The sequence below is a fragment of the Phaethon lepturus genome, unplaced genomic scaffold (assembly GCF_000687285.1).
Source record: "Phaethon lepturus isolate BGI_N335 unplaced genomic scaffold, ASM68728v1 scaffold22060, whole genome shotgun sequence".
Classification (NCBI taxonomy): domain Eukaryota; kingdom Metazoa; phylum Chordata; class Aves; order Phaethontiformes; family Phaethontidae; genus Phaethon; species Phaethon lepturus.
In genome coordinates this window covers 53,896-80,001 of record NW_010512892.1, presented here as the reverse complement: position 1 = coordinate 80,001, position 26,106 = coordinate 53,896, and the positions used below count along the sequence as shown (strand labels likewise).

Below are 26,106 nucleotides of genomic sequence, written 5' to 3'. Positions count from 1 at the left end.
AGCAAATACAATTCCTATTTGTCAATAATTAAAGCCATAAAAATCAGTGCATGCTTTTGATATGTTACTGATTTCATCTCAGTATCTTTCGCTTGTACAATGACGTTAAACATCGTATGTCAGCGCTTTAGATACCTTTGTATGACTGCATCAGAATGTTCTCAGAAGTAAAATGAAAAAGGTTAACCAGAGAGTAATTATCCAACTTTTAGAACCAAAATTACTCAGAAACTCTGCCTGTTTTTTTAAAACATGTTTCTTTTGTGTAGATGTATTTATGACTCCTGCAGAACTGTATTTATTTTCAGTGAAGTTTGCACTCTGGACTCTTATTTTCCATTGCCTTGACCTTAAACAGTGGCTCATCCCAGTTTAAGTCATGCTAGTAGAAAATTCTAGTGCTAACATAACTTCCAAATTCTAGTCTTTACAATTAAGATTTTTTGACCATTTTTCACAAGTGATTCTTGTGAAACAAAAGGTGAATGACTCATCTCTTTAATCCCATTAAAGCAGAGACATCTCCAAATAGTTTTGTCAATTATTCTCACTACATCAACTATTTGTAACACACGTGTGTTTACACACACACATATATATATGGACCAGTGTTCAGCAGCAACAATTAAATCAGTCCAACTCAACCAGCTACTTGAGGAGCTACTTCTCTAACACTGAAGACAAAAGACTGTCCCCTCACCAGAAAGACATCATACTTATGGGGAAAGGGGGTTTAACCTATATTTAAATGATAACTTTGAACTCTCCAAGTAAGGCAGCAAATGATCTCACTTTCCTGATGATGAAATCAGACTTAAGTTTAGAACGTCACTGAATAAAATGTGAAGGCTTGGCATGACTGATCAAAACAAACAAAAATTCAAGGGAAAAGAAGTTCAGTAAGATGGAGATTTCCATAATTATACTCAGGAAGCTTTCAATAGACCAGACATGAAAGAAAAATTTATAGTCAAGATAATCTTGCATTTATACCTATTATTCTCTCCTGCTAGCTTACACAGTGCATGGGTGATCTCAGCACAGGCAAGAATTGCCCCATGGCGTGTGTGCAGATCTGTGCCCACTGATAAAGGCAGAAGTCTCGGCAAAACTGAAAGAGATTAAATTTTTTTTTTTTTTAAACAAAGCATAATGACAGATCACAGTTTGAAATGTAAACATGTCTGCCTAGAAATAACATGGGAAAACCATTTCTGGAGAGTCAGGCCAAAATATCCTGAAATCCAAGCTTTAAAAATAGAAGCAAAATTCTGACAAAGCATACTAAACGACACCAAGACCAATTTTGTACTCACAGCTAGCTCCCTGTTTGGAATAAACAAAATAATATACTTGCTGTTAGGCACTGGGCTGTCTGAACGGTAAGGGAAATGAGGCTTGTACTTCCATGGAGTTTTACTCCCATGTGAACTGCCATCTTCCTAGTCCACTACTGGGAGCCCAGGTAAGATCTGTAACTACAGATTCACCTGAGTGTCAGCTGCTGTCTTTCAGCCATATGAAAAAGCAGCCAGTACATTCTCAGAATCTTGAGTGGGCCGAGCAAAGGATGCTGAATTCATGCTAAGAAACATTTGGTTACACACACAACAGTCAAAAAGGAATTCTTCTGAAGATGTCAGACTGGACAAGACAAAACAGATCCCCCCACCCTTTACGGCATCAAAGCCGTATCAACAAAACAAAAGCTAGGAATTTGAGGGCTAGCTCCCGGAATTGTTGCAACAGAACTACACCCAGTTATTCATCTCAGAACTGGTAGGGTCCAGTGTAGCCAGGTAACTAAAGTCCAGTCCCCAGACAGAAAAAGATCTGGGAGTATTTTATAATTTTTGCATAAAATCTGAAAACTGGCAAAGCTATCAGTGTCACTGCACTGTATTAAGCTGCAGGGGAAATCTTAATTTTTATTAAGTCATGGAGCATGTTTAAGTCTTCTTAATATATTTTTGCTACATAAAGCTAGAACACTTGATATGGCACGCTGTGCAGAACTTATTTGTTACCTACCCACATCTGCCATGTATTCAGGAGCCCGAGGAGTAAGGTTATGCAGAGCTTTGGTTGAAAGTTCTCGAATAACACTGAAGATGTAAAAAAGCATTTTTAGATTTTTGGGGGGTTAGTAATTTAGTAGAAATAATGTATTTAAAAAAAAATGTCAGGAAGGGACTCCTGTCCCTGAACAAAATAAAAGACCGCAGCAATATTAAAAATTACAGTATTCTCTGTCCATCCTATGCTTCCCCCCCCACAAAAAAAGACAACAAGACAAAACAGTGGACCAAACAGACAGCCTACAGCTAGCTTTTAGCTATATGAATAGAACTTATTGCTGAAAGAGACAAAGAAAAATGTACGTGAGGATGGCAGAACCTGAGGGCTCATTCTGTGCATTGGCAGGGACAGTACAGTAAACTATTATTATTTCTCATGATGCAAAGTATTATCAGCACTGATATAATCTCATTTGTGTTATATGTGCACATTTTAATCTTCAGGAACCCTGAATATGACTAAGCACCATCTCTATGCATGAAATCTACTTTAATTATGGTAATTGTACGGTGATGGTGTTTACCCCTCACATATACTATATACCATATAAATGTGTTTTATTAATCTATTAACAGATTGAGGTCAGGGCAAAAAGACAAAATTCATAAACATGTTTTAAGTGACAATATGCTAGGTAGGTACAGATGACATCAGCTACTACTCGTCCAGTTTCCTTCAGTCAAATGCTATTGCAAACTCTAGTATAAGTAAAATTTACAAAAATAATCTAGGAAAGCATGATATGCAGAACAGTCAATTTCTGGATATTAATAATTAGGCTTTATGAACTTACCTATCCCAGTGGTTAATCTTCATGTTAACTAAATGATCAATCATTGGCTGTGTGTACTCAGGAAAGCCAGCAATATACACACTGAAAAAGAAATGTCCATATAGAGAGAATACAGAATCAACATCTGTGTGCATTTTAACACAAGCTACTCCAAAGATTTACATCCTCGAGTTTTAAAGCAACCAAAAAAATTACTTAAACATGCCTTCTCCTAAATGAGATGCAACTGAATGAAATAATACAATAGGAAATATCTGACAATTATTGAAAAAAATTAAATCACTTTTCTAAAACTCCTTCAGATTCTCTACAAAAGCTGCTATACATACAAAAAGCTTCACAACGACGAAAATAAAAAATAAACATTCAATTCCCATGGTTACATTCTAGCAAATGTAGATGTGTGTATTTACTGACACAACTATTTCAGACTGGAGAAGCATGTTAATGATGCAACCCACCGTACACAGTAACATTAAGTTATAGAAATGTGCTACATCTTCATAAATACAATGGTCCAAAATTGAATATGGGGTTTCAATTTGTCCTTTTTAAAAATCAAACATACACGAGAAGTCAATTCTGACAAAAAATGTTTAAGCTGCAAAGTTAAGACCTAAAACGTAAGGGAACACCAGAATTAATTAGCTAGGTATCCTGCATAATTACCTAACTCCACAGCCACACTTGCTTTCCAATCTTCACAAGCATCAACTATTGAAAGCTAAGGTCAACAGAAGTTAAGCAAAATGTTTTTTCAGTACATCTGATGTATGTTAAATAATCTTGGAAAGCTAAAAAATCAGTAGAATGTCTTTGTGTGAAAAGGGTATGCACAAAGGGATGAAATTAAGGCGACATGAATTACCTTAATTTCACCTTTTCATATCTTTTGAGTGATTAACTTTGCAACCGTAATAGTGTTCCATTAATATATGTGTGTGTAATGAGAATCAAAACAAAGATAAAAACCAAATACTGTTGCATGTTACCATACTGATATCTATGTAATTCATCAGAAGAGTAAGAATCCTTAAATCCACAGCACAGACCTCAGTCACTTGAGCCAATACAGGATTACTGAAGTACTACCTACTACTGCTATGAGCCCTAGAGGGGGATTAGACAGTTGGTTCCTTCTTCTTCCCTGTTCTGGAAGAACATACACTAATAAACACACTTCCCCTCCCATATTTGAGTTCTCCTCTTGTCTTTATAGTTGGTTTTTGGGTCCTAGTTTTAGCACTCACCAGTCTTTCCAGCTATTTTAATCTGAACTTCTCTGCCCAGCTCGAAGTTGATCTCCTGGGCCACGTCTGTAGCCAAATCCAACTTTCACTTTTAGTTTATAACTATATTTAACTACAGTCCTCATCTTTTATACCCTACTGAGTATTTAATGCAAGTAGCCCTGGGTACAAGTCTAGCTTTCCTGATAATGTTGCTGGTAAGATTTGTGTATCCCACTCTACTTACATTAAGAAGCTTCTTTCTTAACTCTGCTTTTACCAAGCCCAGAACATCTTGAATCACATAATCTCTTTATTCCCAGTTCACACAAAATGGGTTTCCTCTACCTTCCACCCTCAGAAATAGATTATGATATCTGAGCTGAATCCTCCAAAGAACATCAGCAAAAAGTTTCGAAAGGGCACCCAGAGTGAAAAACTTGCATAAAAATATTCAGATTTGAAAGAATAAAAGCAATGACATAAAAATACACACGGTAATAAGAATATATCATCATTTATTAACCAAAATCAAATCCATCTGTAGATATTGACACATCTTTTCGAGCTTTTATTACTCAAAGGAATCTAGTAGCATAGACCTTCACACCTGCAGAGCTTCCTTTACATAGCGGTATTGTGCCCTCATACAAAGTGTCCCAGGACTGTTTTATCTGGGTGGGGGAAGGACAGCTAAAGATTCCAGATCTGGAATATGAACCTCAAGCAGCTTTTTCCAGCTACATAAACAATTACACCACCTTAAGGCATACCTATCAGAAAGGTACATTCTTCCTACCACATCATAATGATACATGTTTTCTGTGCAGTCAAATATATGCTTATGTACTTTTCCTTTGATGTTACTCAGACAAAAATAAGGAAATAATTAAGTATTGACCCAAATAATTACATCCTGCTTGACGAGCAAAGTGGTGAAGATTTTTAAAAGTAATATAATGAATGAGATGACAAATACTTTACAAAGAAGAGTTTGATTAGTAACACTGAACATGGTTTCAAGCAATCATGCTACTAACTGCATGAGATTATTTATAAAGCATTTACAGTTTTATTCTTTCTGTTGCACAATTTAAAGTAAGGCACAAGAGTGGAAGAAAGAAATCAACAGTAAAAATGTTTTCACTTAGATAAATAACACTTATGAAAAAAATGGAAATTAAAGGAGTAATAAATGAGCATTTGAAAAAGGATAATAAATTAACAATTCAGGTCTCAAAAAGGAGAACATAACTAGTGTCCAAGCCAAAATTATAAGAGAGAGAAAACAAAATCTGCTTTGTCAATTTTTAATATTCTCAATCTTCTATTAGTACAAAAAGCCAGCGTTTCAAAAATTACATTGACGCTATACGGATCTAGAGCACCAGCGAGTACCAAGCCACTGCATTTCCCCATCTCAGCTCAGTAGGCGGGAGCTCTGGGGAAGAGTGTAGGAGGAGGGTGTGGACCCCAGAAGGAATGATAGTCGGTAAAAGGTGAAGCTATGTACAGACTGAAATGATTCTGCACAAAAGGGACAATATGGAGGTGGACAGATGAATTAAAAAAGTAGTCAAGGAGAGGATAGAGAGTTCCAGTGCGAATTATCTTTAAAAACTGCTCATGGGAAATCACAAAGTTGGCAATGGAGCATAAACCATCATATACCTGTTTGCTATTTCTGTTCCTCAAGAATATAATCTCTTCAAGCCTTTCTAAGCTGTTGGCTTACCAGCATCATGCAACTCCATAGGGCAATTTATCTGCCCTATCTTAAAATGGTGTGAGTCACTTTCTGTAGGAGCCTGTCTCTTTCCATTGGCTATGGAGGGAGGCTAGACACCAAGGCTAGACTGTCTGTCTTAGACAAATAAAGCTAGAACCCAGCCCAGAAAAAGACCTCAGTCTTTTTCATCTTCTCAAGAGGAAGTGCAATCTTAACGTTCATTTTAGTCATCCTGTGCACCTAGCTTGCTTCTGAATTCCCCTGACTTTGGCTTTATTGTACTTTCAGATAGCTGACCAGAACAGAACACAGTATTCCAAGACAAGCCACTGATTTATAGCAATGCCGCACCAGTCTTGGTATTTCCCATTACATTCTTTGCAGACTCCATACTACAGCGATCAGTTTGTTTTTTCAAACACTGCTGCATACTGCGGTTAGATTTTCACTGAGCTACCTACAAAAAATACAAGCACTCAAGTAAAAGCTCTATGCACAGACCACGCATTCAGCAGCTTGTGCTAAATATGTTTTTAAATGGGTATTAGTTCGTTGTTTTACCCACATCAGAGTCTGTCTGCCATCATAACAGCCTCTCCTTTTACTACACCTCTTCAAAATCCCCTAGTCTTCTCTAATCTTGACCATCTTAGACAGTTTTGCGACACCTGCAAATATTGCCTCTGGGCCGATTCCTCCACGTAGACAAGGAAATCACGGTTACTTTTTCACCATGTCTTACGCATAATAAGCGGTTTGATGCAGAAATAAGAGAAATCAAATTTTAATTTATTCCAAAACAACAGTAATAAACATAATGTTCAGTAAAGTGAAACAATCGGACAAATATTTCATTATGTAAAAGAGGTCCCTCATGTTTAGGAAAACTAATGCTTTGAAACTTACCTTATAGTCAGATAACAGTTAACTCTGTTACCAACAGCAAAATAATCAGCTGCAGTTAGAATGTCTATACCATGTGGAAAAGTGCCCTACAAACATCACAAGGAAGAAGGAAAACACAAGAAAATACTGTTTAAAAATGTAAAATATTTTCAAAATAGGCAACATTATTGAAAACAAATATCCTACTACTGTCTAAGCACTGAAAAAATACAATTTAATTTCTAATTGATACTTAAATCACTTATATTAAAGATATAAAGGATGTTGGACATATAAACAGCAAAATATCTAGCTTCCCTTATGAGTCAATGATAAACAAAGTAAATAGCAGCAGGTAATAAACTATGCAATAGCTATCTTAACACCTTTAAGTCATATACAAATATGTATTTGGTGAATGCATGACTATGTATGTACACAAAACATGATTTCTCTAAAAGAAGGCTTAGATAAATGTAAACATGTTTTCCGTTTATGTGAGGGAACAAGTATCTGCTGCAAGTCTTACGAAGTATAAAATTAGAGATTTAGGCACCAAGAAACGCATCACATAGAGAATACATGGCAGTTCAATTACTTCTATTTGTTTCTACTCACAGATATATTTTATGACTTATTTATTACAAACTAAAAAATTGAGGTTAATTTCTTTTTAAAAAGAACACTGCTTCCTAGCAAAGCCTGAAACATTGAATCCTACAGAAGCATCAGACTTCTGACATCACTGCTGAAAAAATCCTGGGTTTAGAAGATAAATTATCTTTCTAAATACGCAACTGCCACCTAAAAATTCGCCTTTTTATGTAAGCAATACAATGCAGATATTCAGAATTTTGATTGGCTATGATTTAATATGGTATTAGGCAGCAAGGCTGTGTTTCGGAACGGAGGCGGCAGCACAGCCTCCACAAGCCATAATTAAGTACAAATGGAAAACAGCCAACTGAAGGGCACTGTGCTCCCTTACAAAAGGGACAATCATATGATATTTAAGCAATAAGGCTATGTGGAAGTACGGGTTCTGGATATGATACAGTTTTGTTTGTTTACAGCTCACTCATCCCTTCCACATTAGGATACAGCCGTACAAAAATAGTAGAAAATATCTCTAGATCTAAGCCTGAATAATTAAAGAAGTATATACTGCAAGCAGTGGGAAGCTGTCTGCTACTGCGGAGGTCTTATTCCGGGAAATGTAAGGACAACAGTCCAAAAAAACAAGGCCTGGAATCTGGCTGACCCAAGGACAGACAGAATATTTATGGCTTTTCCAAGAGACTACCTGCAAGCCCTAATAACTCAAAGGTAAAATGAATGCACTCCTCAAAAGCCTAATGAAACACTGATTAGGGAGAAAAATGTACACATGAGAAATACCTCAGTATGATTTATAGCCAAACAACAAGACACACAATGAAATATATAAGAATGCATACTGTACATAAGGAAAACCACTGCTAAACAATGTCAATTCTAGCTGCTGGTTGGACCTTGCTATTTATTACTTGGCTGTAACTGTGCCGATTTGATGCCATCTCACCGAAGGTCATGGTGCCTCAGTGCATGTCAGTGAGACAGCAAAATTCCTGACACCGAGTTCACAAGTACAGAGGTCATGGCCGATGGGAGAGACAGACTTCAGAGGAAAAGCTAACAGTTTCTATTCTGTCAGAACACCTAAAACTTACTTCCCCAATATATAAGTTTGTCTTATTAGAAGTAAGTGCATTTCTCATGCTTTATGTTTTTAAAAAATTCTTCAAAGTTTCCCACGTTTTCATTTACGTGAAGCGGAAGTTACAATGCCTTCTTTTTGTGAGGCCATAAAAGCAAGCTCTCGGATTCAGGACACGCTGAATTGCAGAGGTAATGCAGGCAGGAACCAAGAAGGTAAGCAAGGTCAACTTTCTTCTCCACCTATTTAGTATCAGCACTGTTACTTCAGATGGAGAATATGTTTTAGCTCCATCCAATTCAGAGAAAGGGTGACTGTCTCAACACATTACACCCAGGTAAAGAACTACAGAGGGTGTATCCACTGATTAAGTAACCATTTTCCTAAGCAGTAAGAAATGGTTCAGTAAGTAAAACATCTGAACTTCTACAGGAACCAACTGGAAAATGATACTGTTCTTCATGACATGAAAACTTACTATTTCACTGCAAACTCCTCTTTAACGTGCTGGCATATAAGCTAAAATTGTTGTGCGTTCTACCAACACTGACGAATTTGAATCCTGTGTCAAAGCAGAATCAGTAAACAAACTTTCCGGCTGTAAACTAACTCAGACTGTACCGCTCTGATTGAGAAATAAAAAACTCCACAAAACCTTTGCTACATGGAAGCATTTTGAAACCTGCAGTACCCAGGAGCCCTATCTCACCTGGAACTGAAGTCACAGTAAGGTGTTTACTTCACTCAGTACCTCACGAAGTGCAATCAGGCTGAGTTGCTGTGTGATGACTAACCAGCCTCTCCAGGGCAGTAGCTACAGACCTGGGGAAGAATCACACTGGCTTCTACTTATCACAGACCTAGCTGGGTCAGGTCACCAAAAATACCTGCCTTCTTCCTCCTAGTCTTCTTGCACCCTTTCTCTGCTATTAACCTAATTCTGTCTAGAAATACACACACCAGTTACGGACACGTTACTTAATACCCATAGCTCTAAAGGAAAAATAAGCCAGCTCATTAACACAGAGGTCTTCAGGAATGGTATCAGGGAAAGCCAGACAGCATTTTAACAAAAATCGCTTAAAGAACAGCTTATTGATAACAAAATTTGCTTTAACCATGCTCACATATCCTACTCTGTCACAAGAACTCAGTAACTGAACCTTTTCCCCCCCCTCGCCTTTTTTTCCTCTAAAAGTTGTCTATTCAGCTTTGTTAATTCCTGATGAGAAACCAGGAAACTTTGAAATACAAGTCTTTACCCTATTTCCTTTTCCTCCAAGGTTGCAAATCAAAGTTGTTTGAACATTTTAACTACTTAAATGTTTCTAAGTTACATAGGAACCTACCACAATAGTTTTTTTTCAAAGCACTTCGGTATCTCCAAAAGTAACAGATTTCTCAAAAGTATCTACATGGCAGCATTATGGTACAACAGGCAAAACCAAATATTGAGTTGAAGACTCTTAAGTCCAGTTTGTTGTTGTATCACCAACCACAGCAAAGGTTGTGCAGCACACTGCAGGGGTTTTATTAAAAACTAGAAAGTCAATGAAACAAAAAAATAACCAAAAAATCACACTTTTCCTGCTGTAAGTGCATTCCAGTATGCAAGCTGTATAATGGCCATCATACGTGCCGATTTTGCTTTTCAGAATGACTAAAAATTACCAGGAAGCTCATTTTCTTCCAAAAGTAGAATACTAAAATAAAATTCACATCTCAAAAAAGTATTCCACAAGAACCTGTTTGCCGATTAGGAAAATAATTATTTTGTGACATCCTTTTACTCAATTTCTCCGAAGCCACAGCGTCTGATTTTGATTTTAGGTACTACACGTTTACAGTAACCTCCAAGGCACTAATGAATGAAGATTCAGGAAAGTTACCATACCTGTCTCCCAACATTCTCCTGGAAGGCAGCCTAAGGAACAGAGAACAAACATACCAAAACGAGTCAGGTTTGCTTTTTGATAAACACCAGATGATGAATTCAAAACACACAACAATATAAATGACCCATGGCTTTTCTTTTTTAAATAAAGTAAGCTTTGTCGGTAGAACAAGCCCACAGGGCTTTTCTGTTTCTACGTCTCTATGTTCTGGTGTTCTTAAAGCTGTATGTTGCATGACAGTTTAAGAATGTGAGTTTATTAAACTAGTCGCACCCACAAGAGGGCTTTTGAGTAGGGACACAAGGCTTCGCACTGGAATTGAAAGTCAATACCTGTAGACAACAGAAATTGAGACGGCTCACTTTTTTCTGACTTCTTCAACATAATTTGCTAATAGTAGGCAAAGTTTGATTCTTTGGTAATGAAAACTTCAGACAAAAAATAGCGAGAATGTAATATATATTTGAAAGCTACACATCTGAAAGCATGCCGCAACACTGAAAATATAAAACCAGAAGACAAAATTCGTGTACGTTTCTCGTGTTTTGCATTAAAAAACTCTCAAAATCTTACAAAATGCAACAAATACAACCATAAAGTTAATCTCTCTACTTGTATGGTATACAGAATAAAACCTACTTAATTCCCTACTTGAATTTTCTCCCTCTCTCAAAGCAGCCTGTTATTTCTTGTTCATTAAAAGGATATACAAACCTAAGTACTAATAAAAATTTCTGGAAATTTTAACTTTTTTCAGAGAGATCATCATTATCTGGACACTTCTCTTAGGGAATGTCACTCTATCTACAAACAAATCTCCAGTGATGGACAGCACTTGTCATCTGACAATTAACTGATATTTAACATACAGAGGGAAGTCCCAATCTTGACTGAAAATGCCACAAGAACTTTGACAGACAGAGCTTCTGTATTTCCTACATAAATACAGTATGCATGTGGTAATCCACCTGTAAAAACAAAAGGTGAAGTTAGCTCACCGAGCTATCATACTCTACATATGGGGCAAGCACTCTCAGAACACAGGTGAAGCAAGCCCTAATGAAGCCACCGTCTCTCCGTGCATTTCTGAGGTTATGTCTGTTTAGGATAATGACTGCAGTTCCTGTAGACTTGCCCAGGCTAGTTCAGCTCCTGCTTGCAGCATATCCATCGCAGGACACGTAGCACAGGCTGACTCTAAACCACTTACCCACCACCTCGGCGGGTTTGGGAGCCCACCTTAGCCTGCTGGCAGTTGCAGCCACGCTGCCAGCAGTGGCCCCGAGCTAACCAGTTTAGGACTGCCTCCGGCAGAACCGCATGGGCTATCCTCCGCAGTGGCGGCAGCGTAGATACACCCTTGGGCAACGCAGAAAGCAGCCTTCCAGAAGAGGAGCAGGAGCTGTAGCAATGCCCTACGCGCATTCCCTACCGTATGATGCAGTCCAGCTTCTGACGTGGGGTGTTTTCACTCCTTACCTCTCTACCAACGTATGCTCCCAGCCAGGATGTGCCAGGACGTCATTTCATGTCAGCCTGCATCGTTTCTTTCTTTTTACATACTTGTTAGCTTTAGATCCCCTTTTATGCTACTGAGACCCTTTTACTCAGCATAGGGAGGTTTCAGCAAGGATGATGCTCTCAACTATCATAGCCAAAGGATTTAATAGTTTAATCACTGCACTATAATTTCTTTTAAAAATGTACTGCTCAGACAAGTGCCTTACTGATACAAAAATCTATAAAGCTTTTTTTTTTTTCCTTCTTTTTAAATCATAAACTTTGATATCCAAACAATGTAAACCTCACCTCAAACCAATGAAAGTTTTATTCTACTTACAATACCATACTACTTTATTCTACTTACAATCCATAGGCCCAGGACTGAAATATACTGTGGCAAAATCATTGGAAAAAGATGTACAGGGGCCTATAGACAATGTTGCAGCAAAACAGCTGTTGTACATAAAGATTTCCCATGGTTTGTTTACTTAATGTAGGAATTCTAAAATTCCACTGCTGTATCCCCATTTTATTTTGTAACTTACTTAGAAAAACAATCATGAAGATCTAATAAACAGTCCAGCAGCACGGTAAAAATACTTAGCATTCATCTGATGTATTCTAAGCATCTAAATTACATGTTAATTTACACCTAACTGATTATCTATAAAAATCATAGAACTTTAACCACTGCTTACAAGGATAATATTAGTATTGTCTTACTATAAATATATTTGTCAATTATTTCAATTTAATAGCCCTGGAGAAAAATAATCAGTTTGTTATAGATTCTCACACTTGCAATATGAATTTACTATTCATAAAAGTATGAAGAGAAATATGGTAACTAGCAAATTCCTGTATACATAGCTCAGTAGCTCAAAAATTTTCCAGTTGCAGACTAAAACTGTATAGCAATTTGTTTCACAGCTGGTTGCTGAGGTTGAAGGAGGTTCGTATGCATCACCACAAACTTCTCTTAGCTTCAGCGTTGTCACTGTACATTATAAAAAGAAAGCTAAAAACTGTCTCTTCAGCAAGTAAGTTTTCAGCCAGTTATAGGGAAATTTACAATGAGAATCAAGATATTCAAACAAAACCAGAAAAAGCCCTCAAAGGAAGGTAAAAACAGAACACCAGTGTTTAGAGTTATATTTGGAAAACTTGATTTAGAAAGGCTTTGTAGACAATGCACATTCCAGCTGTGACAACTTAAACGCATTACTGTTCTACAAGAACAGCATCTAAACCAAACTTTAGCAACAAAATTGTGACACAGTAAATCATTTTTCCTGCGTGTGAAGGAGTATGTTGCACTGAGAAAGTTACAAGGAAAACCATACCCCCAATATTATCCTGTTAAAGCTTTGTGAGAGAAAGTAAAATAGAAATAGGAAAATAATGAAACATATTGTTCATCCAAATGAAAAGGCAATTTCCTAGAGCTCATTTAATGTTCACAGAATTCCCTCCTTGTTCCTTTAGCGTTTTTTTATTGTTTCACAAAAGATTTTTCTTCATAATACCTAGGAGATTTTCAATAACTGAAAATGTTACTCTCGCAATCATACTTTCAAACAAGTGCACATGCCTAAAATATGCCAAATACTTCAATTGTTTTGTAATAATAATTTTTAATTTTTCATACAATCCCCTTCTGAAGATGGAAAAATTGGATGCAAAGATCTTCATTTAAAGATTCCGTGATATCAGAACCAAGATGACCAACTAGCCTTCTAACCTGAATACTTTGCTGTTCCCACAAAACCTGCAAAAATACTAAAACGTTCTCTAAGTCATGATTTTAAAAACAACCAACCTACCAAGCGGAAGAAAAAAACCCCTCTCTTTAACATGTCAGCGCTGAATGGAGCCCAGTCCGAGATCACTTATTCATGTGTTTATTCCTTATAATGATTATTCATGAAGGAGTTGCAAAAGTCAGCTCAGAATGCTCTGGGAGCTTCAAAAGAACAGTCTTGTTTTATTCTCTCTAACCTCAGGGTTCAAAATATCTCTACATGCTATTTTGTTTTATTGGTGCTCTGCATTGTAATATATTGCATATTGTAATAGATGGAAAATCGAGTAAAACATGTTGTTTATTTAAATATGTATTTAACTGTAGTAATGATTGGAAATAACTAGGACTCCCAGGTATTTTTCTTCAAAATTGTAGTAATGCCTGGTAAACACAAAATATTTCTTTGCTTGCCTTTCTAAAATAGGAAAACAGGTTTCAGTACTTTCATAACTATCCATCAAAACAGCAAGTCCAAATTTTGACAAGCTCTAAATTAGAATGTACTAATGAAAAAATTAATATGATTGGAGGTAACTGAATTGCAGAATGCTCAATAACTTTGTTTAAATAAAAGAGGAAAGTGAGAAGAAAGTGTACTGTATTTTGTACTCATTTGAAATACAGAAGCACAATGTGCACTAAGCTTATAGCATTAGTAAATGTATCCAGTTTCGCACGGTATTTCATGGTCAAACTATCCGTTTATGTTTAAGCATAGAAACATAACAAAGATTACACATGACAATGACATCAAGCTACCAAAGGTAAGCAGTACACTTGTAGTGGCAATCATGTAAAAAAGAATTCTCCTCTATATGTATGACCACTGATTCTTAGGACAACTCCTACAGAGCAAATAAATAATAAAACTTTTCACCTTCTATACTCCTTAATGTTCTGTGCAGTTCTCAGGAAAGCAAAGCTACCTTTATTTTTCCTGTAAGGATTTTATTTGAATAAAGTGACTTAAATTAGACAAGAATACCAAATTCTACAGTTTCTAAAATTTAGGAGTTGAAGTTTGTGGGAAAGTAGCATTGCTCATATTCATTAGTTGTACAGTATGTGAAGAATATGTTGTATCAGTACTCAGCAATCTACAGCACCTTAGCTTCCATGCTTTGGTTTTAACCTATTTAGACAAAGTGATTTGTGATAGGATTACACAAGTAACTGACTCACTTCCCAGCAATTATGCTGCAGCTTCATTCAACAACTTAACTCTCAAGCAGAGGTGTGGCTAGAAGAAATAAGGATGCTATCCAGGTATCCCTGAGAAATCCTTCTTATGTTATAAATACATTAGCTTTCAAAAGCTCAGTCAAAAAATAAGACCTGTTAATTAATTTGCATTTTGTAAAGACTGCCTTTTTTTTAAATGCATTCACAGTGAAGTTTATTCTTAGGGAGACACCTGGTTCTTTGACAGACATTGTTTGGTCCATGTTTGAGATAATACAGTTATAGGGTGGGTTATTTTACATTTGTGCAAGATAATTTGTTTTACCTGTCGAAACAGACAACTCATACTTCTTTTTTTTTTTTAAGAAATCAAGTTCAATATATCCAACACACTGACTTAAATTCTCAATGAAAGATGTCCATTCTTTCTTCTTCTCAAATTCTATAACCTCTCCTCCATAAATTCCCTTCTCTCAAGAACAATCATGCATTCTTTTCAATTCTCAACAGCATAAATATTTTCTACAGAAAGGCTCCACAGAATATACTTTGGTGTCAGTCTTATTAACTACATAAGAATACCCGCCTAATGGATTTATCACTTCCTTTTAAAAATTCCCAGTCCTACATAAAGAGATTTATACAATAACTGAAAATATATGTTTGAAGGAGAGATATTATTCTAGAAATTTTCAACTTAACCACAATTATAGATTATAGAGTAACAGTTGATGAACAATTAGAAAAGTGTAACTTCACAAAACATACCAGCTTCATGACTTGAAAAAAATACAGTGTTTGTATACTATATATGACCCTTTTGTCTTTGATTTTGTAACTAGAAAATGCTAAATAGCTCTTTAATAGATACTTTGTCTTAACCATCATGATAACAATACAGCCGATTGTGAAGTGTGCCCATAAATCAAGATGTGGATCTGTGGATTATATAATTTAAAAATCGAAATTCACGTCGTACTGTTAAGGACTTTAAAATGGAAATTTTTGCTCACAACACAATATATTGCTTATATGCTGTAGTTCTACATAACTACGTCTACAAATTATTAAATGAAAACAAACAAAAAATAACAGAAACATGTAAGCTAGAAATGGATAACTTACAGAAGCAGCTCTTCTGCAATTAACATCACGATCAAATACTGCAGCAATAACCAATGCACTGAGGAAATAAAATACTGAGTATTAGTACCAAAATATGAGAAGTAATGCCATCATTTCAGCGTTTAGACTTCTAAGCAGACATGCAGTATTTCCTCTAAGGAGCTTATTATTTATAAATACAAGCCTAAAAACTAAAAAAAGCATGTACTTCCTTGTTTCTCTAGCTTGCTGTGGACTTGCCATAGTATAAACAGACAACTGCCACACTACTGTATCAAAGCAACTGAAGGAGCATACAAATACATTTAACTGCATAGAAAGGCTTTCACTTTAAATACAGTAGGAGTTTAAAACTTGGATGTAACTATTATCTCTAACTCATACAGGGGGACTCATACAGTGCAATTTTAAATTAAAACTTGGAAATACGGTTTCTCAATACCCAAATGCACAACAATTCTTATGCAAAGCTTAAGCAAAACTAAAAGTTAAGCAATGGAAACTTGCAGCTATCTCTACAAGAGCAATCACATCCTGTAAGTAACAAAAATCAGAAAACGACATGCAAAGTCTCCTAAAAAGTGACCTGCAAGATAAATTGCAAAACAGTTTTTTTTAAAAGGTGACCTGTAGATACAGAGGCTTGATTATACAAATCAATTTCTTTGTGCATGAAGTCTGGTGACCCTGCACAGTTTAATTCTTCTACCTCAAAAGGACTGCTTTTAAAAGATGTGCTACACAACAGAAGGGAGAGAATATATCCCAGGACACGAAGTCTACAGCTTTAGAAATCCACCTCCAGCATTCAATTAACTTCAGTGACAAATAAGCATCACTTCAGGAGAATCATTTAAGTAGAAAATTATTCCTTTCAAACTCTGAAACTCTTCATTACGTTATTTATTGACTCCAGGCAAAACAGGAAATAAATACTACCTGAAAAGTAAATCCAAGATAGCTTTGCTTTAGCATAAAGATATTAATTACACTGATAACATCAAACTTCCCTGGGTAGTTGCTATCAGTTTCTTACAGTGAAGAATACTGTGTTGTTAAAATTGACCGAAATGCACAACCAGTGTTGCCTCTGTAATTTCAGTTTATCTCTATTAAGGAAAACAAGAGATAGAAAGCAAGACTGAAATGAAAATAAACTCCAACTAATTGTTCTAAAGACAGTTAATGCTTTCTTATTGCTACTTGCATGAGCAACTCATCTCTGCCACAAAAACATTAGGTTATTGTAAGACAAAAGAAGGTCATCCAAACGATAGCCATTGGAAGAGCAAATGTTTAGGAAGCATCCCATTAGGAAGCAGCATATATGGCTAACTGCTGAAAAGTGCTGGATCAAATACATCGTCTTCAAACCATGTTTGCTAATTTTCTGCTCTGGCATACACCGAAACTTAAAAATTTTAAAAGGACATTTCAGAAGTATATAGTTTTAATGATATTAATAGCTCCCATAAATTTTTTAATTATAGATGAGAACATTCAAAACTAAGGAACTGGATTAAAATCATCCTGGAAAGCAAAAAGAAGGAAATTTCTGCCTAATGTTTCCCATTATATGGACAATAAGATAAAACATTATTTCATCAGTTATGCAGTATTTCAATATTGTTCTCTTCTGAGAAAACAAGCAAACAAACAAAACCATGAAAAAAACCCTTCATGAAGTCAGGAAGCTGAAAATCCAGAGTGTTGCCCTCATTGTGTCAAAGGCACCCTGAAGTTAAGTGTTACAGAGTATTTCAGAAGAGCTGTGCTGGGTCAGACCAGAATCCTTCCATGTCATTGTCTGGTCTCCAACAGTCGCCCAAATAACATCAATACACTTAGGGATGAGTGTAAGGACATACATATTAAATATTAATATTCTGATTTGAAAGATTATGCAATCTGTCCAAACTGGAAATGTTAAAAGACCATCATTGGAGAATATATACTGCTCTTTGAATTTCATATTTAGACTAAAAATGTGGTTTATTAAATACAATGGAAGACAGTTTCAGGTTATTATACACAACAAGAGTTTCTGGTCAATATTTCAGCTATTAATCAAATGGTACTTTTCCATTTTTTCTTATTCTTCTGTTACCGTAAGACAAACCTGTATAAGTAAAATCAGCAAAACAACATACTGTCTATGTGATGCCACCTGAGTTATTCAGTGCTGCAACTGAATACCATGTTCAAGAAAAACAAAACAAAAAACCCCCTAGAATTTTTCATTGCCCTTGTAGCCCCAGTATATTTATAAATCATACTGTAGTCAATGTTTTATGTTAATCCTTTAATAGAATTAATTTAAACTTATCAAACTACACGAATAATTTTTTCAAGTTAATTCCTATTTGAAAATGCAGGCAGAAGTCTGCTGTAACACAGGGATTAGCAAGGAAAGCAACATGCCTAAGATGAAACATGTCTAAGGTGTCTTCACCTGTCTGCTTTGTCGTGGGAGTTTATGTGATACTCCACCAGGATTTCCTAACATAAAGAAACTGTTTATGTCAAACAAAGTGGGATTTTTTTTTTTAAGCTAGTTAAAGAATCATGTCTTGACTTGCCTGCAATGTACCACACCTGACTACTAACAGGTAGAGCAAAGAACGGCTTTGCATCTTGCAGTCTCTATGAAATACCTTTTGTAGTTCCTTGAGGTATATTTAGCCTGTATGCACAACCAGCGGTTAAGTTTACAATAAACACAAATGGATTTCAAAAAGCAAGCTCCAATTCTATTAGTCAACTAATAATTCTCCTCTTCTCCTCTATCCCGGCCCCTCTCCCCCAAGTACTTACTTAACTGACCCGTCAGAGAAAGTTAAAAAGACTCACAGTATGTTAGCAGCTCACTTCTGTGGCCCAGCACTGATCTCATTTCCTTCCTGCAACAAGGCAGAAAGAATCAGAGAGCAGAGGCCAGCCAGGTGATAGACATCAGAACACAGAAATATCAGAAATACCACGTTACCCTCTCCTTATTAGCACCAGATGTACCAGACAATAAACCTGCATTTCCTTTATCACCTGTAGTGGGTACTTCTAGTCTGTACTAGTGACAAGCAGCAAGAAGCTTATCCTATTGCTAACCTCTGAGAATTTGCTACTATTAATTCAAGCATACCACCCTGAAGCTGCGGGAAGAAAAAAAAATAAACTCTCAAACCTCTTGCCAATTTGGCACAAAAGCAAAATTTCCTTCCTGAGCCCAAAAAAGGGAAAAGTCTAACTTGTACCAGGACAGAACGCTCTCCTCCCTACTATTCATTACGGAAGGAAAGGCATAATAATCATCACAAGCAAAACAGTTTTGAACAATCCAAGAAAGTTAAAAAAGGAGGCGAGACCAGAGTCAGACCAGAGTCTGTTGTGAGTGCTGCTGCAAACAGCCCGTTCCACACCTCTTCAGTCGTGCCAGTACCCCAGCTGGAGTGGCTACACAGTGAGCTGGACAATGGAAACAGATCTAGGCTCAATTAATTTTTTCTGTTGCTAGCTTTTTTAAAACTAGAGAAGCTCTCTATCACATTCACTTTATCACATGCAGCTGTGCTATTCTCAACCGCAGCAGCAACCCAGGTGAAGGAGCAAGCCAAAGAGCCTGCTTCAGCCAGCACTGCTAGGGGAAAAAGCCCTTCAGACTACAGTCTCAGATTTAATTCCTCCTGCTTATCTAGGTAAGGAAAAGGTCTGTAGAAAAGGAGAAATGCAGTGACCATGCCCACTTCCACACTGCGTACTTTCACATTCCCTCTATCGCAGCTAACATCGAGCTCTCATACTTTCTGCTAGCCACCCAACGTCCTACCATGTTCAGTGTGTTACTCCAATCCCAAAGTTTTGGGGTAAAATAATGAAATTAAAATAAATACATATATAGAAAAAGAGCATGAAAATACTTAGAATAAGAGTTATAAATCCTGCTAGTAAAAGAAAAAAAAAAAAAAAAGACATATGATGCCCCTGCGGGAAATAACTTTACACAAGTGCAAGACACAGTAGGTACACAACTCTCTTCTGAAGGCAACATTCAAATACATAAAAGAAGAAAGCTATTCTCAATATTTCATCATGGTACAAGATGTAGCTCAAAGCAACGCTTCAGATTTCCCCAATTCTGCAGGACAATCTTGCCCTGGAGCAAGCTACATCATTCATCCATAGCCACACCTTCCTTTTTTTTTTTTCCCCTCTTCAAAAACAACGCACCACCGCAGGGAAGACAAAGCCGCCTGCACTCCTACACTGTACGCACCATTTGTATTAGTATTCTGCTGAACGGGAGATAGCAATTAGATCTTTCAAATAACGATTCCTGTATTGATTACCTACCCCATCGAATGACAGATAAATTAAACTACATTCTGACTATGCAACAGTTCCAAATAATTAAGATAGCCAGCAACAATTTAATCACTATAAGTGGATAATAGAGTAGAAGCATGTTTTCCTTTTTATTTTTTGTTTAGGTTTTAAACAAAACAGCTCAGCTGCTCAGTGTGCACCTGCCACTTCACAGACAGTAACTTCCACACCCAAGGGGGCAGGAATCAAATTATCCCTATTTCCAAGTTATTAAATTATGTTTAACTTTCCTCATAGGTAACTTGAAAAAGAGACCATGCATGTAGAGACTGGGAGAGAAAAAAGAATTCTCGGTCAAGTAGTCCTTTTATAAAGATAGGCCTGAATAGCAACTTCAGTACATGCAAGTATTTCAAAACGTAGTAAGGTTATCTGGCACTAAAAGTGAAGTTTCATCTACTTTGCCAAGAATTTTATTTTTGTGGTCCTGTAGTTTGAATAGATCAGGCAAGGTTTTAGAAACCAGTTTAACTGGACTTTAAAAAAATAAAGCAGCAAATGTGAGTAAGTGTATCTTGTTGAAATATGGATAGGGAAAAAATACTGACATGTAAAAATAAGAGCAAGTACTATTAGAAAAACTCTCGGGCAAGTATTTCAAATGAGTGTTCTCTATCTTCTTTCTTTTTTTTTTTTTCCCCCTCCTTAAAAGAAGAGTGGTAAGGTCAGGAAGAAAAAGGGCTGATCTCTGAAGTACAGCAATCTAAGTTTGCAACTTCAATATTCTGACAATTTTGTCACTTAATAACAGAACATTCCTAAGAAAGCAGAGAAGAAACAGCTATCACTGAATATGGAGACAGATTCTTCTTTAAAACATGGTCATAAATTTTACTTTAAAAGTATTATTTCATGCAGTTTAAGGTGATTTTTCACTAGTCAAAAGTGAATTATTTATGTCCCTTTATGACATTACACCATGATACAACTGTGCAGGCAAGAAAAGGAAGAAAATAAAACCCCACCACCCACCTCTCTGCTTTAAGTTTTAACTACTGTACCACAGTCTGAACGGGTTGTGGGGCAGGACCCAGTTTAAGTAGCATACTTCTTCCATATTTCAGTACCCAGGTGAGTTTCCTGACAAGATACACTAACACGTGCCAAAGGCCATGACATGAAGTAGGAAGACATGAAGCGGCTGCCGTTTAACTCAACACCTTCTAGTTACCACCAGTGCGCTTACTCTACCACGGTGACTGCCTTGCCTTTCGAGTCTGTGCAGCAACCAGCTACTTACGCTCCCCGGTCAGCGTTATCTGTGTTCTTCCAGCTAGTTAAACAGCAGTGTTAGAGGCTGTGAATGAAGAATAAACCATCTGCAATTTCCAGCAACAAGACTAAGCAAACAGTTCAGGATCGCAATCACTCATTACATGTTTTTAAGGAGGCAGTAGTTTTCCTTTCGGGTAAACAATTTATTATTTTTCTGTAAGAATCTAATAGTTTGTATTCTTTTATAGACAGATTTTTTGCTGTGTAATTCAGTGCACAATGGATATTATGTACTTTGTTTCAAGATGCTGAGTTCTGCATTTTTGAAGGGTAGCAACAATTTGCTTGTGGCTAGAAGTATGACTCTTCTTTAAGTAAAACAGTGACACACCTAAGGCTAGATTTAAAAAAAAGCTGTATGTAATTATCGGCTTGCTGACACAATAGGTGAAACTGTGTGTCATACTGTATTTGAATATTTTTTTCTTCACCGTTTCTCTTTGGAGTGGCAATTTTACCTTCAAGAGCTGATTATATTTAGAAAAGGTATGGCCAACATAACTACAAAGATTTTAAAGTAAAGCCTTAATATAGCATTAATACTTGCTAAAATACTCTACAGCTGTTAGAAAACTAAGCATATACAAACCACAACACCTTACAACTGATCATAAGCAATTTTCAGCTTTCCCCCTGCCATCCACCCTGTGTTTATCTCCACTCCACCAACTTATTCCAAACAATTGAAGTTGTCGTAGCTGGCATAGCCACAGTGTTAATTGGTATTACTACCATAGGTAGAAGAAATCAATTATTCTCATATGACATTTTCCTAAAAAGAAAAGAAGAATTTGTTTCCAGAACAGTCTGAAAGCTAAACGACAGGAGCTTTTTCAGAAACATTACATTCTTCATACCTGACCACAAGTTCCCACAAACAGCTTTGTGACAGTAAAACAAAATACCACAGATCATGTAAAATCAAAACAGTGAGCTTGCACCTAACATATGGAGAACAACATTGTTTTGCACCATGCTAGCATGAAAGGAGTAGAAGAAATACATTGCTCAAAGCATCACGAACAGAAGAAGAATTCCGATAAACAGAAGGCTTACACACTCACACTTCAGCTTTTTTAAGTTTTACAACAAACAAGCTTGCCAGACCTTAAAAGAAACCTTAAAGTTGTTCAACTAAGTCAGAGAAAGGAAGCAGAAGATTTATTTTCATAAGGCTGCTGCCCAAATCTACAAAAAGCACCTTTTGAACCAGGCTTTAGTACTGGTATGCCTATGTTCATCCTGAAGATTTCCTTGCCACAAGTATTCCTGTGAGTTTAAAGATAGTAAATAACTCTGCACAGCTGATAACAGCCTGTTAGAAATATTTGTTAACATTCTGTGCTTTCACTGCTACCATTGGTTAGATTAAAAACAGGAATACAACCCAAGATGTAATCACATGATTATTTCACTGCACAAACACATCTATAGGTACCTTTTTGTTAAGAATTTCATACAATACATAATTTACCATGAACTCAGATAGAATTGAATTAAATATGACTCTTCAAAAGAAAATATTTCCTTAATGACTTACTATGGCGAATACCACTATTTCTAGCATGCTTAAACTAAAGTGGGTCTTTTTTGGAGCACCGCATTCTCATCCAGAAACAGTGCATGGCATCATGTCATAGCACAACTTGGTGTGACAAAACTCCTCTCCTTCTGTCTGTATTCTGTTGTAGATGAAACATGATCAAAACAATATGAAACTGCTTTATCAGAGACACAAGGCTAAGATGTCTTAGAAATTTTGTCTGCTCACTTTGGAGAAAAAGAGACGACAACTTAAAAAAAGAAAGAAAAACAGCATTTGGCCTCAAGAAATTTGACATCAGATTCTTAGACAGAAAGATTTTATCAAGGTTTCAAAAAACCCCAGGAGCAAGTACCACACAGATAAGAGACACTGTTATGTGATCCTGCGATAATGGACCAGCATTGGAAAGTGAGGATACAAGGATGAAGAACATCAGAGACCAGCAAGGGTACAGTACAGTGGGATCAAGGAATAAAAGTAGGTATGTAGGGCTTACAGACTGTGCCAAAGAACTTTATAAACATGTTCTAAAGAAGAAAGAAAAAGTCATATATTCTCTGGGAACCTGCTGAGCTAAGAAAGTAATCCCGTGTTTCCAAACAAGGCTGTTTAGCGGAGATGGACACATACAGTAATTGAAATCATTCTGTCAGCAATCTGGAAACAAGGCAGCCCTAGAAACAGAACCAGATATCCAGGACCTCAAATCACTATAGAGTCCAAACTTTTTTTTTTTCTTTAAAAAAAAGATAATACGAAATGACCACTGATCAAAACCCCTCAAGATGGAGAGAAAGATGCCTGAGTGGCTACTATCAATGGGTGCACTAAAAGCCTGCCAAGAAACTGTTAGAAGCTACCTCTTTGTGTTTGCAGTGCAAATCACCCATTAAAGACACCTTGAAATGTCAGCCAGTGTACTGCCAACAAAAAGACTAAATGCTGAAGACAGAATCCCACAAGACCAGCAAATAGGAGGAAAAGCAAGAGAAGAAAGAAAAAAGAAAAAAGAAAAAGGTAAAACCAGTTTGTATCTACAGCATTATCCTCCATATTAAGGGAAAAGCTGCACCAAGTTCTAGTCCACCATTGCAGTGTGACAGATTTTGATGTGGGCATCTTTTGAAGTTTGACTCTTGAAAGTCTTTTGAAACAGTAACCACTGGTTGAAAAAGAAATACTTGCATGCATCTCCATTCAACGGTAAGTAGAGATTAGCACAGTGGTCATTCTGGATGGGGGTACTCTATACAAACAAAATGTATCAAAAGACAAAAAATACTCTCTTGTATTTTAAACTTTAACCAAAACCTCCTTTTAATTACAATAAATTTAAATTAGTTACAATAAATAAAAACTCAGTTTTTCAAGTGGTATGTTACTAAGAATTCAGGATCACTCTGCAAAGCTCAAGTTCTTACCACTTTTAGGAACTTGAAGTCATTGTATTATCTACTCAAAATATCCTTTGAATTGGAACATTTCAAAATGAAAATTATAAATTGTATAGAAGAACCAGGAGGCTCTGAAATGGCTCTTTAGAGAAGAGCTGAAGTGTAGTTTATCCTTTTAGACCTAACCTGCTCAACTTGCAAGTTGCAAGCTGGTTGATAAAGACATGCTACATTCTTTGCATCATACCCATCTGATGAAGTACTAGAACTCCTGGATCAGTAGAAACAAGTGTTCACTTGAAAAAGTAAGAAGTAACTTCTTCCGTACATTGTCTCTTCTTCTAATATTTCCAGCACTTTGTGACTCCATACAGCAACTCCCAAACTTCAGATTGGTTTGTTATTTCTACCTCTAGTGCACTAACGTTTCATTCAATCTTCTTAAACTTCCTGAATCCGTTTTGCTGAGCTAACCATAAAGTAGGTGACCAAGCTGACAACAGACAACACCACCCTCGCCTCAAAGCCTCTGCTAATTTATCTGAATCTTCTTACAGTGAATATTGTTAGAATTTTTTTAGTTTTCTTATGCCAGATAAACAGAAGGAAATTATCATAGAGAAACAAAAATATCCATTCCTTGGCGAACAATATCCAGATATCAATGAATTTCATTCACGTTATATGGGACGTACCAACTACTTCTTAAGCATGAAGGTGTTTCCCCTAAATGGATGTATCATATATTTGGTCAGTATCTAATTTTAAATGTCTTAAAAGAGCATTAGACTCCTAGGTTATTAACGTCTAGAAGATATAGAATTAGATTAACTTCCAGCTCCTTCCTAATTTTGAATAGATTTTAAGAATTAGCTGTAAATACCTCTGTTTCTTATTGCCACAACTTACCTTGAAATCTTATTAATAAATGGTATCAGTTCTGCAGGATCATAAGCACGAGCAAAGGCCCAGCACACATAGCACGCTGCATCTCTCACGTTGGAACCCACGCTGCACGCCCCCCTCTTCTCATCATATGTCAGCGCTTTCAAAATGACAGGAACAACTGTTAAATAAAAAAATGCAAAAACGCAACAATTAGGACAATACTGCAAACCAAAAAAAAAGAAAAGTATAAGAACATTCAGCGATCATTAGAGAAAAGACACAGGGTGGAGTTGTCTGTCCTGAAAAAAAGGAAAGCATGGCTCTTAATATGTGCTAATTTTGAAGTTAATTAGAAAGGAGAATTTTTATTTTAATACACTAGTTTGTTTCTTTGTTGGTAGCAGTTTATTTTTTTATTCCATTCACATATAATTCAATGAGGATTAAAGCAAGGGGCTTATGTAAGAAGTAACACACATAATTTATTACTCAGTGATACTGATTCTGATTCCCCTTATTGACCTAGAAAACCATCCTCGACTGATAGTCTCAGGTTCTCTTTAATGACATATACTCCAGAACACAGAGCTTCATTCTGGGAGAAGAGTGGCATTACCTGTGTTCATGAAATAAACCACGATCCAAAATTCAACAGATTAAATAGCCACCTTATCCAAGGCAACTCTTAGAAATGCATGTGTCA

The 26,106-nt window shown here is 36.4% G+C and overlaps 1 protein-coding gene across 1 annotated transcript in view; it reads right to left on the bottom strand.

The window, feature by feature from the left end:
• TBCD (tubulin folding cofactor D) overlaps positions 1 to 26,106 on the bottom strand; it is a gene marked incomplete at its 3' end in the record, with an annotated part of 106,669 nt that overhangs the window by 26,803 nt on the left and 53,760 nt on the right. Inside the window, exons 14-20 of the mRNA XM_010288713.1 lie at positions 25,425 to 25,581; positions 15,921 to 15,978; positions 10,306 to 10,335; positions 6,737 to 6,822; positions 2,873 to 2,953; positions 2,032 to 2,105; positions 994 to 1,111 (exon numbers count right to left, since the gene is read on the bottom strand). Coding sequence (XP_010287015.1) covers positions 994 to 1,111; positions 2,032 to 2,105; positions 2,873 to 2,953; positions 6,737 to 6,822; positions 10,306 to 10,335; positions 15,921 to 15,978; positions 25,425 to 25,581 — 604 coding nt within the window. The remainder of the gene's footprint in view (positions 1 to 993; positions 1,112 to 2,031; positions 2,106 to 2,872; positions 2,954 to 6,736; positions 6,823 to 10,305; positions 10,336 to 15,920; positions 15,979 to 25,424; positions 25,582 to 26,106) is intronic.